Below are 17,101 nucleotides of genomic sequence, written 5' to 3' on the forward strand. Positions count from 1 at the left end.
AATGCTTTTGTTAAAGGCCTTGAATAAAAGCTGAAATTCTGCATGTCAATCATATATTGATTACATTATTTGTTTGTAAACACATGGATCTAAGTGTATTAAGAAATTAAAAAGTGACAAACCTTGTTTATGTCTTCCAAGCTACAAAGGATAATTAACACACAACTTAAATAAGGGATATTTGAGCCAAACACGTGGTTGGAGTAGCTCCTTTTGATCAGCTGTACCATGAGTCAACCTTTCGCCCACATCTTTGGGAGCTGCAATGCAGACATGTTATAATCTGGATTTGAAGCTCACTGGGAGTTGCAGAAGGAGCAAAACAAATGTACAACTAGCCACAGTAGCTTGTTTACATGGACCATGTGTAAATAAACATAGACTTAGAATTGTAATAATTGCTAATTCTCACAGTGAGTAACGATCTGGAAAAGATCAACACCCTCTTTTGTTTAAGGTACAAGCGCAAAAACAGCAGGCGTGCCCAAACCCTGTTAAAATGCAAGAACCTTTTGAGACAAAGGTTTTTACACCTGATCTCTTTTTATGGAACAGCTACTCCCAATGCAACAATTAATCAAACAATCCTTCTGCTGGTGTTTTACAATGTTCACTTGTTTACAGATACATTTTGTCTCATCTGAAGCTAAAATATTATCCCAAAGAGTACATTCAGAGCTCACCTAGAGGCAGAAAGATTCTCAGCCACTGTTGGTCTCATAATGTAACACAGACTGTCCAAATAACCCTTGAACAGACTGGCAGCAGGTAGACAATGAAGGGAGTCTGTGAAATGTCACAGACAGTAAGAAATTCCTGAACAATGAGCCACTGCTGTGTTAATGAGATCAAACAGGAGATGAGTCGGCAGCTTTTTGTTGCTTGCTGTGATCTACTTATTGACTTACAGAGGTCAGGACGTGAGATCAACCAGCTTGAAAACTGATTAGACTTACTGGAAGATGCACCACATTGATGACATTTCTATGTTCCTCCATGTAAAGATTAAAGATAACTGAACTATCCAACTGGATGATGTTGTCAGAGTGTCTGCTAGTCTTCTGAATAAGTCAGGCTAGACAAAGTGCTGCTTTATTGTGTTACACATGAATATGTCATATGTATCAATCATAGATGAAGTTTAATAAGCTTCTATCAGAGCATGATTTCAATGGCTTATTTCTCTGTTTCACATGATATACAACAGACTTCAATGATCTGTAGTTCTGTATGCAGATGCTAAGAAATATAAAAATATAGTAACAATGAAAGTATAGTCTAACTTAGTTAGATGAAAGATTTATCAGCACATCAGAAAACATGACATCTGCATGTCTTTATCAGACCCTTGCATCGTTGTGGAAGAATTTTCGCCCACTCTTCTTTACAGCTTCTTTCATTCGTGCACAGCTCCCTGAAGCTCCTGCCAAAGCCTGCCTTTTCTTTTTCAGTCATTCTGTTGCAGATTTGTGGTATCCAGAGGAGTTCGTGGTCAGCTCAATGACAGCAAGCTCCGGTTTTCTTGCTGGAAAACAAGCCTAAATAAAGTTTTGTTAAACAAATAATGTGTCATATCCTGGAGATCCTAGAGAGGGATAAAATTATCTTTCAGTTTAACCTTTGGTAGGGTAGCTGAAATAAGTCAAAACATATAAACCAAAACCAAAAGTCCACTACAGAGGAAATAAATGAATAGATTTTAGGAGGATGTGCTGTTGTTCTGTTGAGGTTGCATTTAAATAACCTTAGAACCTGGTATGGAGGAGATTACTTTTTAAAAAATATATTAAACCTTAGCAACCTTTCTCACATCACTATATTAAAGCACAGCTGGCACAACACATTTGTGGTGAGGTGTTACCAATAATGGAAACAATGAGTTAATACAAAACCAGTATGAATCAGTGATCAACTTGATATTCAAAGGCATCTATGGATAGATTTCTGAGTGCAGATGTTGCCGTGCAAATACGTCTCGCTGGTGCATAAAGACACATTTTTATCTCTTTTATGTCTGCGCTAGATGTCTGCACCTTTTTAAACCTCACCTTTGACCATCTGTGTTTACAGCGAGTGTGCTGGCCTTCACACAAAATGTCGTACATGCCAATCTTTAAAACAAGAAATTATGGACAAGCTGATCTTTGTTTAGCACTGCTTGAAAGGTTTCATGTGCAATGAACGTTCGTGAGAGTGCAACACAATAAAGTCAGATTCTGAAACAAAAACAAATGGTGCTGCCATATTTTGTGAGGTGAAATATGGCAAAAGTAGTTGTGGGTGCTTATGAGTCTAGTAAGAGACTGAATAAATCTAAAGATGGGCTGAATTTGCAGACAGTCAACTGTGCAAGTTTAGTCCAAGAGCAGACAGTTTAATGCAAGAAAAAGTAATCGCCACCTAAACCTAATAACTGTTTGTACCATCCTTGGCAGAGAGGAGTTTTTGTGATAACTGCCAATGGGTCTTTCACATGATCGTGGAGGGATTTTGTCCCAATCTTCTTTGCCTAATTGTTTTAATCCGGGTACATTAGGTTTTTCAGCATAAACATCCTGTTTAAGGTCATGCTAAGGCATCTCAATCAGACTTAAAACCAGACTTTGCTGAAACTACTCCAAAACTTTTTTGTTTGTTTGTTTGTTTTTGTGTTTTTGTAGCCATTCAGAGGTGCAGTTGGTGGTGTGTTTCTGGTGGTTGTCCTGCTACATAACCCAAATGTCCTTGACCTTCAGGGCATAAACTTTTCTGGTGGAGAGCAGAAATCATGGTTCCAACAGCTAGTCATCCCAAAGCAGCAAAGCAGCCCCAGAACATCACATTACCACCAACATTTTTGACTAATGATGTGATGACCTTTTTATGAAATGCTGTGTTAGTTTTACACCAAATATAACGGGACTTAAACCTTCCAAAAAGTTCAACTTTTGTCACAGTCTGCAGATTATTTTCCCAAAAGTCTTGGGGATATTTTCAGGATGTGTGATGAGCCTTTGTGTTCTTTTTTTGGTCAGCAGTGGTTTTTGCCTCTGTGCTCTCCCATGCATGCCCAGTCTCTTTCTTATTGTTGAATCATGAACATTTATCTTAACCAACCTTAGATGTTGTTCTGGGTTATTTTTTTGATCTGTTGGATGAGTCGTCGATGGCTCCTGGAGTAATTTTGGTAAGCCAGTCACTCCATACGTGGATAATGACTCTTTCTGTGGTTCACTGGAGTCCCAAAGCCTTAGAAATGTGTTTGAAATGTGTTTCCAAACTCATAGATGTCAATTTGTTTTTCAACTTTTTCTTTAGATCATGTGAAGTCAGAAAGTAAAATCAGCTTTTCTGAATAAAAGTTTTAATCACAGTTAAACCATGATTGAACAGAGGGTGAGCAATTTTTTTTTCAGAAGCCAGGTAGGTTTGATCACTTTCCCCCCCTTAATAAATAAAATCATCATTTAAAAAACAAAATTTTGTATTTATGGGAGTTATCTGTGTCTGATGTTAGATTTTGTTTGATGAAATATAACAAACAATACAATACAACAATACAACAACAAATGTGCAAAAAAACTAAGAAATCTAGAATGGATAAAATACTTTTTCATAGCTTTTAGGACAACCGTCAAGCCTACAACAAGTCTACCTCTTGCCCTACTTCACTTCCCTGGAAACCCTGGATGGAATTTAGTGAAGTGAATGCTGGAAAAGGGGAAAAACCTGAGGAAAGGAAGAACAATACTAACACAAGCACGGCTCTGAGGAAGACTGCATTACAAATCGGATTTGGCTTCTTTACCTGTTATATTGTAAGTCTTTTTCATTATTAATAAATCATTAGTGTTTCGTGTTCTTAAGCCTCTTTTGTAGTTTGTGTATTTGCCTTCTTGTTAGAAGTCTGCAATCCATTTAACTGTACATATCAATAAAGGAATAAAACAAATAGAAAATCCATTAAACACCAAGGTTGCATTACAGGACGGCTGTGTTGGATTGCGTCAGTCATTAGCTGACTTCTTACTAACTGTTTAAAACCTGCTGGATGTCATAGCAATGTGTGTGCAATAAGCACCTTGAATTAACCTATATCTACTCCTTTAAATGATTCATTCAGCACTTAAAGAAACCAAACAACTTCGGCCTAATGTACCTATTGCAGCCCCTCAATAATGAGATTTTTAACATAGATCTACACACGATAGAACAGCACCCACTTTCTTTTTGAGTTTTATGCGAGCAGACTCGTTAAAATGACCCAGAAGTTAATGTCTCTCCTTAAACCTTATCTCCTCCTGATCTCCTGTCTTTGCAGAAATGCTACACCGCAGTAAGTTAAAGTGGTTGAGAGGCGGTGTGCTGACAGTATGGCCCTGTCCTTCGGCTGTATTTCTATAGCTCAGCCCCTCCTCTGCTCGCTCTAGTCGCTGGAGGTTGATGTCACTGGCAGAGAGTCTTCAGGACAGGACACAAGCTGGTCAGGCAAGGAGCCGCTGATAGAGGGAGAGGAAAAAAGTGGGCGATGTTGCAGCTGGGATATCGTGTATGGACATTGTGGAAAGGCTGCTGATAGAGACCGGGGAGCTTCTCTTGGTATTTTCAAGCTGAGAGGTTGAGGTAGCTGAGTAGCCGCAGTATTTTTAGCTCACTTCTGAAAGGAATACAAAAATGTCGTCTCCAAGTCCGGGAAAGAGGCGAATGGATACCGACGTGGTGAAACTGTATCCTTTACAGTATATAAACACAAGCTGGTGGTTTTTTTTTCTTTTATCTTAATGATCAGCTGTTAGCTTTGTGGTAGTGCTTAATTACACAATTTGCTCTCGATGGGTGCTCTTTAAGTGTGTGTGTGTATGTGTATGTATGTGTATATATATATATATATATATATATATATATATATAATGTGTGTGTGAAGTGGCTGGCAGCTGTGTGAGATTGAGAGATTCTGGAAAAAAAAGTATGAAGACTTTAACGTTAACAGACAGCTCTGTGTCTCCACCGAGTCTGGACGTTAGCTCGGTTAGCAGAATGGCGAACAGGACGCTTATTTAACGTTTTTTGAGTGAACTCCACCGCCTGTTGTGAAGCGTTAGCTCGCTGCTACGTTAGCATTATCGTCCTGTTTGTATCGATAGAGAATTAGCAGCGGAAACTGTCGCAATACAACGCTGGCTGCTCACTCTTGTGTTAGCTTTGGACACTGTTAGCGTTAGCCTGATAGCGTCTATAGTTAGCCCACTGGCTTCTAAAATGTGATTCCCACAGGACTGACAGCACACTGGGAAGTCCTGACGAAGGGTTTTGTACGTTTTGGAAACAAATATGTGGAAGGACACGTTCCTTTATTTGTGATTTGGTAGCGTTGACGCCGAGGAAGCTAGCTGTGTAGCATGCTATCACCAAAGAAAGAACAATTAAGGTCGATGTGGAGACGATCTTTGAAAAATGCAGAGCCGACAGCTAACGACCTTTCGCTCCTTAATATCAGAGAGCATAAAACAAGACTTAATCATTTTTGCTTATTTATTTTTTTTAATTTGTTGTCCAAATGAAAACAATCCTTCTAATTGAAGACAAACAAATCACAAATGGTACACACAGTAGTCACGGATGGCGTATTTGGCACAGATTCTCCAGCAGGATGTGAAGCAAAACTAGTTTAATTTCAGTCTGAATGGAAAAAAAAAGGAATACAAACCAAAGTGATCGTGATCTTTATTTTTACATAATTACTCCCCCTCTCCCCCCTCCGCAGTTTTCATTTATCGACTTATACCTGCGTTTCTTATATTCGTATAAATGCTTGTGTGTTTTAGTAATTGTTTGCAGTGACCTGCTGAAGTTTCTGCTTGAAAGCTTTTTCTGACAGCGTGAGGCTCAATTGTTTTGTTTTTGTCCTGCAGCTACATGCTGCGCTCTCATTGGCCACCTTGTTACCATCCGGAACATGGTAGAGGGCGGGGCTTCTTTCACACAGCTGATCGAGGAACAACAAGCATGCTCTGTGTGTGTTGGGGGGGGGGCAAAGGGGGTGGGGGCTGGGAGCAGGGACAGGGCTGCACTCACTCACACTCATCTATCACCTCCACAGACACACACCTCGGGAAGCACATGACTCAGTATTGAACAGCGTTCATTAAAAAAACCAAACAAACCGAAAACATCTACTTTTCCATTTAAAGAAATGAGAAGAGTTCCTGTTTACTTAATTTTTTTTGTTTTGTAAAATAAGTGATTATGTTTTACTTAAAAATGAAAAATCACCATAGGCAACCATAACTTCATTATGACCTCATTATATTTTTAGATCCTAATCGTATAATAGAAATAACAGTCAAATTAGTTAGCGAGAATGTAAATAATCATTCCTTGCTGGCCTGCGGGACACAGTTTAAAAAGATTATGCTTTAAAAAATGTTTTGTATCTATCTAAGTAAATAACAATAAGGCCATTATGAGTATAGGAATTATGAGGTCGCCATAAAGTTGAAATTTAACAAGGTTTTTTTTTTATTTTTATGGGTCAACAATGCCTTTTGAGGGATGACCTGTGCATGTAAGCTCAACTGATCCACAGATAGTTAAGGCAATAAGTCTTTGTTACTTTATTTAGCAGAAGTGTGTATTACATGTGGTTTTTGTCTAATGGATAAACAAAACCATTTTATATGCTTCATTTTTTCCTTGTGGTCCAAAAAGTTTTCAACGTACATATTTTAGAAGATCTAATAAGTTCTTATTAATGTCAATGTCTTGATTAATTTTAATTAAGTCAGCACTTCCTTTCGTTCCTTGAAGCTTTGCCACATTCATACTATCGTTATTTTAATATTTTCCTGATAACAGTGAAGTTTTTTAACTTAGCAGGAGCCACATATAAGGTGTACAGTGGGTTTAATGTTTCATAACACCAATGTAACCTGGTATTAGGAAGTAAGAATGAGGTATTTTGTATGTGGATTGCAGCCTGGTAAATTTTAACCACAGACACTGAATTGTGCCAAAGAGTCACATCTTTAAAAAGAGGCGCGGGGAGGGGGGGTTGTTACAAAATAAGATTCCTGTGTTTTATTAGCTGAGTGAGATGAGAAATTCAGTATTGGATAATAGGAGTCACTGAGGAAAAACATGTTGGGACCCATCAGGTGTTGCTGCTGTGGATCTCGTTTCACCGGTTCCCAAACAGAGCGCTGCAGCAGCAGCGTGTAACAGTAGATGCCTTTCATAGTTTCACGCTGTGTCTTTAAATCGAATATGTAAGACTGAATCACTGTGACAGATTATATCACTCGAAATATACTTCCACATGTGCTGTAGGTGAGGCGATTCTGTATGGCTGGTGTCAGGCTTAATTGTGCCAGTGAAGATGGGAAAGATGTGCTTGGTGTGATGAAGAAAACAATTAAAATAATAAATAAATCCTTCATATCTTTGTGTCAAAAGGAGCTGATAAGGTGCTCTGCAAGCTTCTGTCCAAATATAGGAATTGCTTTGTGTAATAAATCTTGGTGAGGTTTCTATGGATAACCATGTAGGGGCTAAAAAAGCACAAGAGAGTTGCTCTGCTTTGCTGCACAAGCGTACATCTACAACAGGTTTTATTTATAGGAGCTGTTCCCTCGGATCACATTTAGAGCTTCCCTGTCTTGGTCAGTGGTTTTTTCCTTTTTTTTCTAAACCACCGTCTGCTCTGCTGGATGTTTACAGTCTCTTTGCCTCGTGGCTATTATGCATTCAGGCCGTGTAGCTCTATTTGTGCTTGAGAAATTTAACTAAATTAGCATGTGAACGTCGCCTTGTTCAGATTGTTGGAATGGCGAGGACAGGAGGATTTACGATGAGGTGATGAAACAGGGCGCAACTGTTACTTTTGTGGTTTCTTCCTTTCTGTTTTTCCATCGTTGTGTCACATTCACGCAGTCGCTGAGATTAAACGCACTCCACCTTTCTGCACCGCTGTCAAGACAGCTGACTCAGTCTCTCGCTGTCACCACATGCTGTGATTATTAACTAAGCAGAACGCGTCACAGGCTCATGTTTGTGCCTTTCTCTGCGCTGAAAGGATGTGTGCAGTAGAAAACTTTCTGCCCCTGCTAGTATCTTTCCATCCTGTCTCACCGTGAGCCTGTTTTCACTTTAGAAGCAGGCTGTTTGTCTGACAGAGGCATTATTGATCTCATTATTACGGCTAATGTTATTGAACCCACGCGTGACCTCTGCCCAGACAAATCCACAGGGAAAGAGGCAGACACAGCAGCCCAGCTGGAAAAATAAACAGAAAACAACCATATGTGATCATGTGTGACTTTTCCAGCTTGTTCGCTATTGTTTTTTGTTTGTTTGTTTTTGTTTGTAGCATTTTCCTTAACCCAGCGTCAGCATCGAGAGCAAGCACGAGGTCACCATCCTTAGTGGACTCAATGAGTTTGTGGTCAAGTTTCACGGACCACCTGGAAGTAAGACCCAGTGTTAACCAGCTTTTTGTCATTTCACTTATATTAAACATATTAAAAGCTTCATGTGACATGTGGATAATTAATGTTTTTGTTTTAGCGCCGTATGAAGGAGGCGTGTGGAAGGTCCGGGTGGACCTGCCTGATAAATACCCCTTCAAATCACCTTCAATAGGTATAAAACATTTGAACTCACCTTACACTGTAAAAAAACAAACAAACAAACAAAAAAAACAGTAGACAACTTAAAAACGTGGGAAAAAAATCTGCATTTTTTTTCTTTCAGGATTCATGAACAAAATCTTTCATCCCAACATCGATGAAGCGTAAGTAGGACAGATTCAAACATCAATGATCATTTATCCGGTGAATATGGGGAAGATTAAATGCACAGCCTGACGGTTATGTGATAGGAAATTGTTTCAGCACACAAACACTCCTACAGAAAATCATTGGTTCTGTCTAACGATTTGTGTGTAGTTTATTCACTGTTTTGTCTTTTTTAGGTCAGGAACTGTATGTTTAGATGTCATTAACCAGACGTGGACAGCTCTCTATGGTAGGTACACGCATACTCTGACTGGTGCCAATAAAAACAATGACCGAGCGGCCTGTGCTGCACCTCTGCAGCGCGGTTTCAGGCAGAGCGTCTCGGTTTAATCGGCTTACACTTCAGTGATAACTGCTGCTGGTATTGAGGTCATGCATTGAGCACCGATAGATGGGTCAGGTCTCGAGACTAAGAGGTCTTTACACACACTCGGCTGGAGTGGAGTTGTCTTTTATGTGAGAGTGTAAATAAACTCAAAGTTTAGGTCAACTGTTTCATTCATGGACACAAGGTACATTTCTGTTTTTCAGTCTGCTTGTGATCCACAGCTGTGTTTGTTTTCACAAAGATGTGTGAAAACACCTCTATATGCGTTTGAGTGTTTTGCGTGGGTGCTGTAACACCGGTGTGACGACAACTCCACATAGATAATAATCTTAAGCTGTAACTGACTCAACATCTACACAAATGGAAGGTTACAGTCAGTAGCCCCCAGTTGAAGCATTATCATTGTAGCATTACAGTGACGTCTTTGTGCCTCCTTAATACTGATTATACTGGCTTTCAGCATCTATATTTAATGGATGTTCTCACTGAGAACAGTGCTTGCTTAATTATGTATCTGACTGTAGTTTTAGCCTGACGGAGTGAAAGAGGCTATCACGATGACATAATAAGATATTAAATTAGCCAATAACTGGTGTTACATCTTCAGTCTGTCCTAAAGTTTCCTTGGCTGCTCTAAAAATACTTCCTGATGATGATAGAGTTGTAATATAGGGTGCTGTGATGTGACCTTTTGACCTTTTTTCTTTAAATTGCACAAGCTGGTGACAGTAGCTCCTGTTCTGCTCTGAAGCCTTGGAGTAAAAAGCCTGAAGTTCTCCACCTGTGGCAGGTTCTGGTTGGAGAACTCACAGCACTTCTACAGAGCAGAACAGAGGCTTTCGTCACTGCCTGCAGTTGGAGTTTGTCCGATCAAGTGGAAACAGAGAAAGAGCTGGTTTGCATTCAGTGCTGTAACAACAACCTGACCAGTCTGCCTGCAGGAAAACGTTACACGGGAAGCTCCAGAACTACCTGGTTAACAGCAACTGAACTTTCAAAATAAGAGCCAGTGTATTGTCCAGTAGTGGCCACTTTGGACAAATGAAAAAATAAATTGCAAAATATTCTAGGTAAAGACTTTTTTGTAGGAAACACTGTAATTTAATATCCATATAACTTATATGTGGTTGGTTTAGTAGATTAGTAAATGTGGAAAACGCCTCACCCTGTGCAGTGCTGTGTGTACAGTGAGCTGAATGCTGCTATAAAGGTCATTAAAGGCTGAGCAGTTCCTTCGTCATCATCCACTCACACTTTGAAGTGGAGGTTGCTTATAACCACAGAGGAAACAAAACAGCTCTGTGAAGTGAACTTTTCTTTGCAAGGGAGACCCCTAGTGGGCGTTTTTATAGGTGCACACATAATGGACGGACTACTTCAAATAAAGTCTGATTTAGATTTCTTCTGTGATTCTTTGAAGCAAGTACAGCCTAACCTATGTAAGTAGCTGATGTAATTATCAGCATTTAAGACTCTACATGTGCTAATTACCTTGTAGTAATTTCCTCTTGTTTTATACTTGGTCCAAAGCATTTTTTATTTGTTATTTTTTGCTCCTGGGAGTCAGTGGTCTTGAACAGGCCAATCAGAATAGTTGTGCTGCACTGATGTGACGTGTAGTTGCATTTCCAGGGAGGTTAAACACAGAAGCATAGACGAGCGCTAGTGAGGAGTGCTCGTGCATGTTGTTGGTGTTTCTCTGCAGCTTTGTTGTTTTCTGGACTGACTGTAATTTTTCACCTCACATCCACCAGACCTCACCAACATCTTTGAGTCGTTCCTCCCTCAGCTGCTCGCCTACCCCAACCCCATCGATCCTCTGAATGGGGATGCAGCCGCCATGTACCTGCACCGGCCAGAGGATTATAAACACAAAATCAAAGGTAGTTTGCGCACACATGATTGAAAACACAAATGTTCATACAGCGCTGTAACATCAAACTACGAATTTTATACCCAAAATGTCAGATTTGTACGTCAACCTGCACCAGATTTTCCAAAATTTTGTATTTAAAATCATATTTTTATCAATGCTTAGCCTGAAAATGTGCACGGAATGGGTTTGTGCCACGTTTGTCATCATCAAGTCTGCTCGACTTGTGCGTCTCTTTCAGAGTACATCCAGAAGTACGCCACGGAGGAGGCGCTAAAGGAGCAGGAGGAAGGAGGAGGCGACTCATCTTCTGAGAGCTCCATGTCAGACTTTTCGGAGGACGAGGCTCAGGATATGGAGTTGTAGTGAAGGTGGAGCTGCCTTCACCTCACAGCAGACTGTCATTTCCTAAAAAGAGCAGAAACTCAGTACTATATTCATATTTAAACAAGACAATTTTTTTACAGCAACACAAGGATTTTTATCGCTACACGAGGATTTGCAGTATGATATTGCAGAATATTCACTCTTACTTAGGAAGTCATTGCCACCTGCCCTTCCTTCCTCCTTCATCTTCCTCCTCTTCTTCTTCTCCTCCTCCTTCGTCCCAAGCCCCAGTTTAGACCGGGTTGATCTTTTGTGGCTCGAGCCGACGTTTATACATTGCTCTGACCGCCGAAACTGAGCTGTGAGGCCGGCAGAGGAGGAGAGCCATCAGCACAAAACTAGACTGTGTACCACAGGCCTCACCTCGCCACCTTTCGTTCTAAAACGCTCAAGTTTTTTTTTTTTTTCTTTTCATGACGCATTTTTTCCTCGCCGACAGAAGACTGCCAGGAGGACATCCATGATTCAGAGCAGTCTCTGCTTCTAAGGAGAGAGGAATCCTGTTTTTTTTTTTTTTTGTTTGTTTGTTTGTTTTTTTTTCCTTTTTTTCCCCTAAGTTACCTGTGCCCCATCTTCATCTTTTTGACACTGCCACGATGAGGAGTTGCCATTAAAAGCATCACTTTGAAGGAGCAGAAGGCCACAAGCGTGCGGTCATGTGTACAGACCCGTGCCCTCTGTGCAACCTGCAGGCACGTCACACACTTAACAAGCAAGCGGCACATCAAAACACCACAGCATGTGCGTGTGTCTAGATGTGTGTGTGCGTGTGTGTGCATGCATGAATGTAATCCATTGATAATCTGTGTTGTTTTGGCGCCCCGGCTCCCCCTCCAATGCTCAGCAGAAACCAGAAGAGGAGGTTCAATAATCCCGACACCTCTTTTGTTCAGCACCCATCTCCTTCTCCTCTTCCTCCTCCTCTTCCTCTCCGTTTTAGGAAAGCGTTTGTCATTCTCTGAGTATCTTTGTATATTGTGGCATGACACAGTTAAAGTTTGTGTAGGGCTTTGTGGAGCTGTATCGCTATAGACACGAAGGGGACGCCTCTGTGAGTCACGCGTTATCCGGGTTTTCTCGGTGAATCGTCGGACTTCTTAACTTTGCCTATTGCTTGTGTTGAACTATAATAGGTGTTTGACTTGCGTAGGGATAGTTAGTTTTTCGCGGTTGGTGAATCCTATCATAATGTATGGTTTAATACTTACACACTAGTTTAAAAAGACTTCTTGTCCTGATGAAGACAGGGAGAATTACACGTCTTTAAGGGAGAATTACACGTCTTTAAGGGAGAATTACACGTCTTTAAGGGAGAATTACACGTCTTTAGAGGTGTGTTGCAGCCCTGCTCCTCTGCACCCCCCCCCCCCTTTTTTTTTTCTTCTTACATAAACATCTCAATCAAAAGCAATTTCTGCTGCCAGACAGAAGCGCTCTGTTTCCAATTTACTTTTTCATGCTCTTGGTGGCCTGTTTTTTCCGAAAAATGGTGGGACCAAAATCTAATGAATCTTACAGGCTGTAGTGTCATGCCCCCCCCCCCCCCCAGCTTAAACTGGGTTATGGATAAAGAGTGAAGCTGAGTAGATAAAAGTTCCTCAAATGGTCAAACTCTCAAGTGGTGAATCTCAGATTAGTTTAAACTTCAATTTGGACACAACACTTTTCAGAATCTTCTTCTTCTTCTTGAGAGGACACTTTCAGTGTTTTTCCTGCTTTATGAAAAGCTTTATGTGCCTGCTAGCATTCGTGTGGCGGAGGTGTTACCAGAGCTGTGATGGCACCCTGATCTGAAGTCTGACACTTGTTTGCAACCTGTGCTCATTGCATTACAGATCAGTTTGCTGTTTTGTTTTTTCCCTGTGAAAGAAAACATAATTAGAGTCATATCACCATCAAAAGGGGCCATTTCTCTTTTTTGAATCAAAAATTCAATGAATTTAAAAAACAAAAAGAAAGAAAGAAAAAAGATCCGTTTCTCTTTCGTGGTGTCTTGCAAGAGGTTGATACCTTAATTAAGGTGGTAAAAACTGCATGTCAGACTTCTTCTTGATATGGTGATTTAAAAAGAAAGGTGAGAATTGCTCTAATTAGGCTCGATAACCAAATATATGAGGGTGTTGGTCTTAAGATGACATGATGTCACAGTTGGTTTTCATTTGCAACAGAAAACAAACCACTTGTTGTTTGTCAGCCTCTGGATTCCTTGTTGTGTTATGTATTTTACTGGAACGCATATATTTGATGCCTAAATTTGTTTGAATGTGTATTTTTATTTTTTGTTTTTTGTTTTTTTGTTTGTTTTTAAAATACAATTTTTTTTAGTTTCCTACGCCCTGTTTCCATGATACAGTTCAAGATATCCCAAAATTTTAAAAGGCAAAAAATGAATATATGTGCTTCCCTTGTAACTTGAAGAAAGAAATAAACAAAAAAATTATTGTTTAGTGTGATTTATTTAAAAAAACAAACATTTTTTTTTAAAAATGCTTCTGTGGATGGTAGTTTTAACGTCTTGATGCATGTAGCGTTTTCAGGGGGAGAAACGTTTCGTCATTCATCCAAGTGACTTCTTCAGTCTCAGCTGACTGCAGGTGAGCTCCCAGCCCATTGTTCCTTCAGTGGGCTGGTTTCAGTCATTATGCAAATGTGCGGTTTATAAGATTGGGGAAACCTGCAGTCAGCTGAGACTGAAGAAGTCACTTGCATGAATGACGAAACGTTTCTCCCACTGAAAACGCTGCGTCCAGATGAACAGAATCAACCTTTGGAGACGGTAGTTCTATTTTGATTTCTTGAGCATTTGGGGAGCGATCATGGAAGTAAAGTGAGTGTGTTATGTCATCTTAACCTCATAAAGTTCAATATTTCTGTGTTGATAAACGTTTTCTTTTATGAGCATTCAAATACAAACAAAACATGAGCCTCAAACTATGAAACTCAGTGCAACAAATGAGAGTACAGTTGTGACCGCTGTGTGTGGAAAAACTTGCTGAGACTTCATCCAGACTGTTAAAGGAACAGAGAAGATCAAGTCAACAATGAAACAGTGTTTCAAAATTGGAAACAATGCCAGAATTTGTGTGTTTGTTCCTGTGGCACAATTTTTTTTTGAAATGATCCAACTTGGCAAACACTTAAAGTTTAGGAAAAAGTATTTTACTGCAGCATCTCTGAGTTAAAAAATAAATAAATAAATCTGTGTTTTTTGACTATATTAAAGTGAAACTAGTAACTGGACTGGTGCTTACACTACCAGTCAAATGTTTGGACACACCTTCTCATTTAATGTTTTTTCTTTATTTTCATGACTATTTACATTGTAGATTCTCACCAAAGGCATCAAAACTATGAATGAACACACATGGGATAATGTAGTAAACAAAAGTGTTAAATAACTCAAAACCTGTTTTATATTTTAGATTCTTCCAAATAACCAGCCTTTGCTTTGAATATGGCTTTACACACTCTTGGAACTCATGTGATGAGCTTCATGAAGGAGTCACCTGACATGGTTTTTCTTGGCGGCTCCTTTCCACACTGTAAAATAACTCTTACACTTACGCTTATCTCAGTTTATTTAACTTAGATTTATTAGTTAATTCAAATGCTTTTACAGTTTTTAACTTTGAGAATCAGTTTCAGGTTAATTAGAACAATCTGTTGATTAAACTCTTAACTTAGTTTAGTTAATTAAGGTCTGTTAATTACCCAAACGTCTAGTGTGAACTTGTAAATCAGTTTTATTTGATCTATAAAGGTTACTGGACCAAGATTTTTTTTTTTGTGTATGAACTTAAGATCTTTAAGCCTTCAACATCAACTTCAGCAAACCTGTTAGGTTTACCGCAAATCTTACATTTAAATTTGTGTTTAAATTGATTTTTAGTTATTCATACATTATAAAAAATGAATAAATAAAACAGATTCAAGTTTATCTCATTATTTCACGCATCAAGTTTGTTACAAGGACACAACAATTATTTCATTTATTGCTCCATCTTACTCATGTGAGAAACAGATATCAGAAAATTCATTAATGTTCCTTTTTGGGTTCACAATCCATCCATTTATTTACTCATTAGGTAATGGCTTTGTGCATGTTTAATTAAATTCTGACCAATACTCCGGGAGGAATAACGATTCTTGTGAACTGTGGACAGCTGGACAACAGAACCTTCACCATGGCATGAGCTAAAAAACTGCTGCATTAAAGTTCACAGCATAAACACTGTACTGCAGATCAGTGTGTGAATATAAACCATAAAACACCTCAAACTCTGGTATGTGACTTCATTTACAACCTCAATAAATTCCAGAGAACCAATTGCTTTGAAAATGAGTGCTTGCATGCTTCTGAAGCATAGCTTTCAGTGTGCTCATATGCAAACAAAACCCTATGAACTTGCATGAGATGACCACTTGCAGAGTCCACCATTATACTGTTTTTCACAGAAGTACGTTTCTTATACCACGAACAAATACGTAAAGGCATTTGCTGTGGAAAGGCAAACAGTAAAATTGGAATTTAAGAATTACAACAATCAGTGTTGATAAGAATCTTCTGAATGACTTCAAATATGTACCTAAGCTCCTTTGGATAGTCTATGTTGAGGGCAAAAATAAGATCCATCAGCATGGCAACGGCACACGGGACATCATTCAGATCAGACAGGATTACTGCATCCTCGAGACAACCAACACATCAATGATGCCTTCTTCTTTTACCATCACAGTGCCAAATTCCATCCCCTTGATTCAATATGTCTTCATTGTCTGTGGGCTGTAGAAGATTTTGAGGACAGAAAAACTAAGCCTTTAGCACTTACCATCCTTGTGCTTAAATGGTTGCATCTTTAGGTGAGCCTACAGGGAAAAAAGTCTGGGGTTTCATCTGACATTAAAGTGTAAACCTTTAACAAATCTTTCTTGCATGTTAATTCAAATTATTCTGGTTGATTTAAAATGTCTCTTGACATTATTTTATTTTTTATTACCCCTCAGCTGTAAAAGGCTGACTAACATAAATAGCTAGTTTCAGCTTTGGAACGTACTGACCAAAAGTCAATAAGTGGGCCAAAGCAGTGGATCAAAATTGGGTAGTGTTCCAGGACAATGATGTGAAGTTTAAGAGCCCAATTTTCATGCCAAATGCCCCCAACAGTTTCACATACAAGTATTTGAAATTGAAATTTTCCGTGGACAGTTAGTTCTGTCAGAAAATTTAGAGGGGAAGCGTTTTATTAAGTAAAGTATGTAAATGTAAAGTATTTCTTTCTAAAAACATTTTTCAAACACAATCAGAGCTCCAAAGGTACAATACTTTCTAAAACATCATGTCAAAAGTACCTTATACAATGAAAGTAAGACAACCTGCTGAAGACACATTTATTTTTCACCCCGTCAGCACTTTGCATTTTCACATTTTGTCTGAGCTTTGAAACACTGACATTATACGACTCTTTGGTTCTCAGTGAAAATGACCCACTTTGCAGGGGACAACCAGATCCAACAAAATTTATCAACATTAAATGACTCCTGAAAACCGACAAAGGAATGTGGTCCTAAATGATCAGATAACGCATACAACACTGTAACCATAACACTGGTTCCCAGTTGTAGGTCTCCCAGAAGTGGGTTTACAATCTTCTGTTATTGCCTCTTGTCAATAACGTCATCCTTATTTAACAATCCTTGCAGAATTTTTAGAACTGGGACATAAACAGTTCTAAATATATTCAA

At 39.2% G+C, this 17,101-nt stretch overlaps 1 protein-coding gene across 1 annotated transcript; it reads left to right on the top strand.

Moving 5' to 3' along the window:
• Positions 1-4,382: 4,382 nt before the first annotated feature.
• LOC146382469 (ubiquitin-conjugating enzyme E2 H-like) lies at positions 4,383-13,801 on the top strand. Its single transcript, XM_084933117.1, has 7 exons — positions 4,383-4,706; positions 8,368-8,444; positions 8,542-8,616; positions 8,728-8,767; positions 8,948-9,000; positions 10,854-10,982; positions 11,214-13,801. The coding sequence occupies exons 1-7, from the start codon at positions 4,654-4,656 to the stop codon at positions 11,336-11,338; spliced, it is 552 nt and encodes a 183-aa protein (XP_084789243.1). The 5' UTR covers positions 4,383-4,653; the 3' UTR covers positions 11,339-13,801.
• Positions 13,802-17,101: the final 3,300 nt, after the last annotated feature.

The sequence above is a fragment of the Perissodus microlepis genome, chromosome 7 (assembly GCF_051167445.1).
Source record: "Perissodus microlepis isolate ML-2025 ecotype Zambia chromosome 7, ASM5116744v1, whole genome shotgun sequence".
In the NCBI taxonomy this organism is placed as follows: domain Eukaryota; kingdom Metazoa; phylum Chordata; class Actinopteri; order Cichliformes; family Cichlidae; genus Perissodus; species Perissodus microlepis.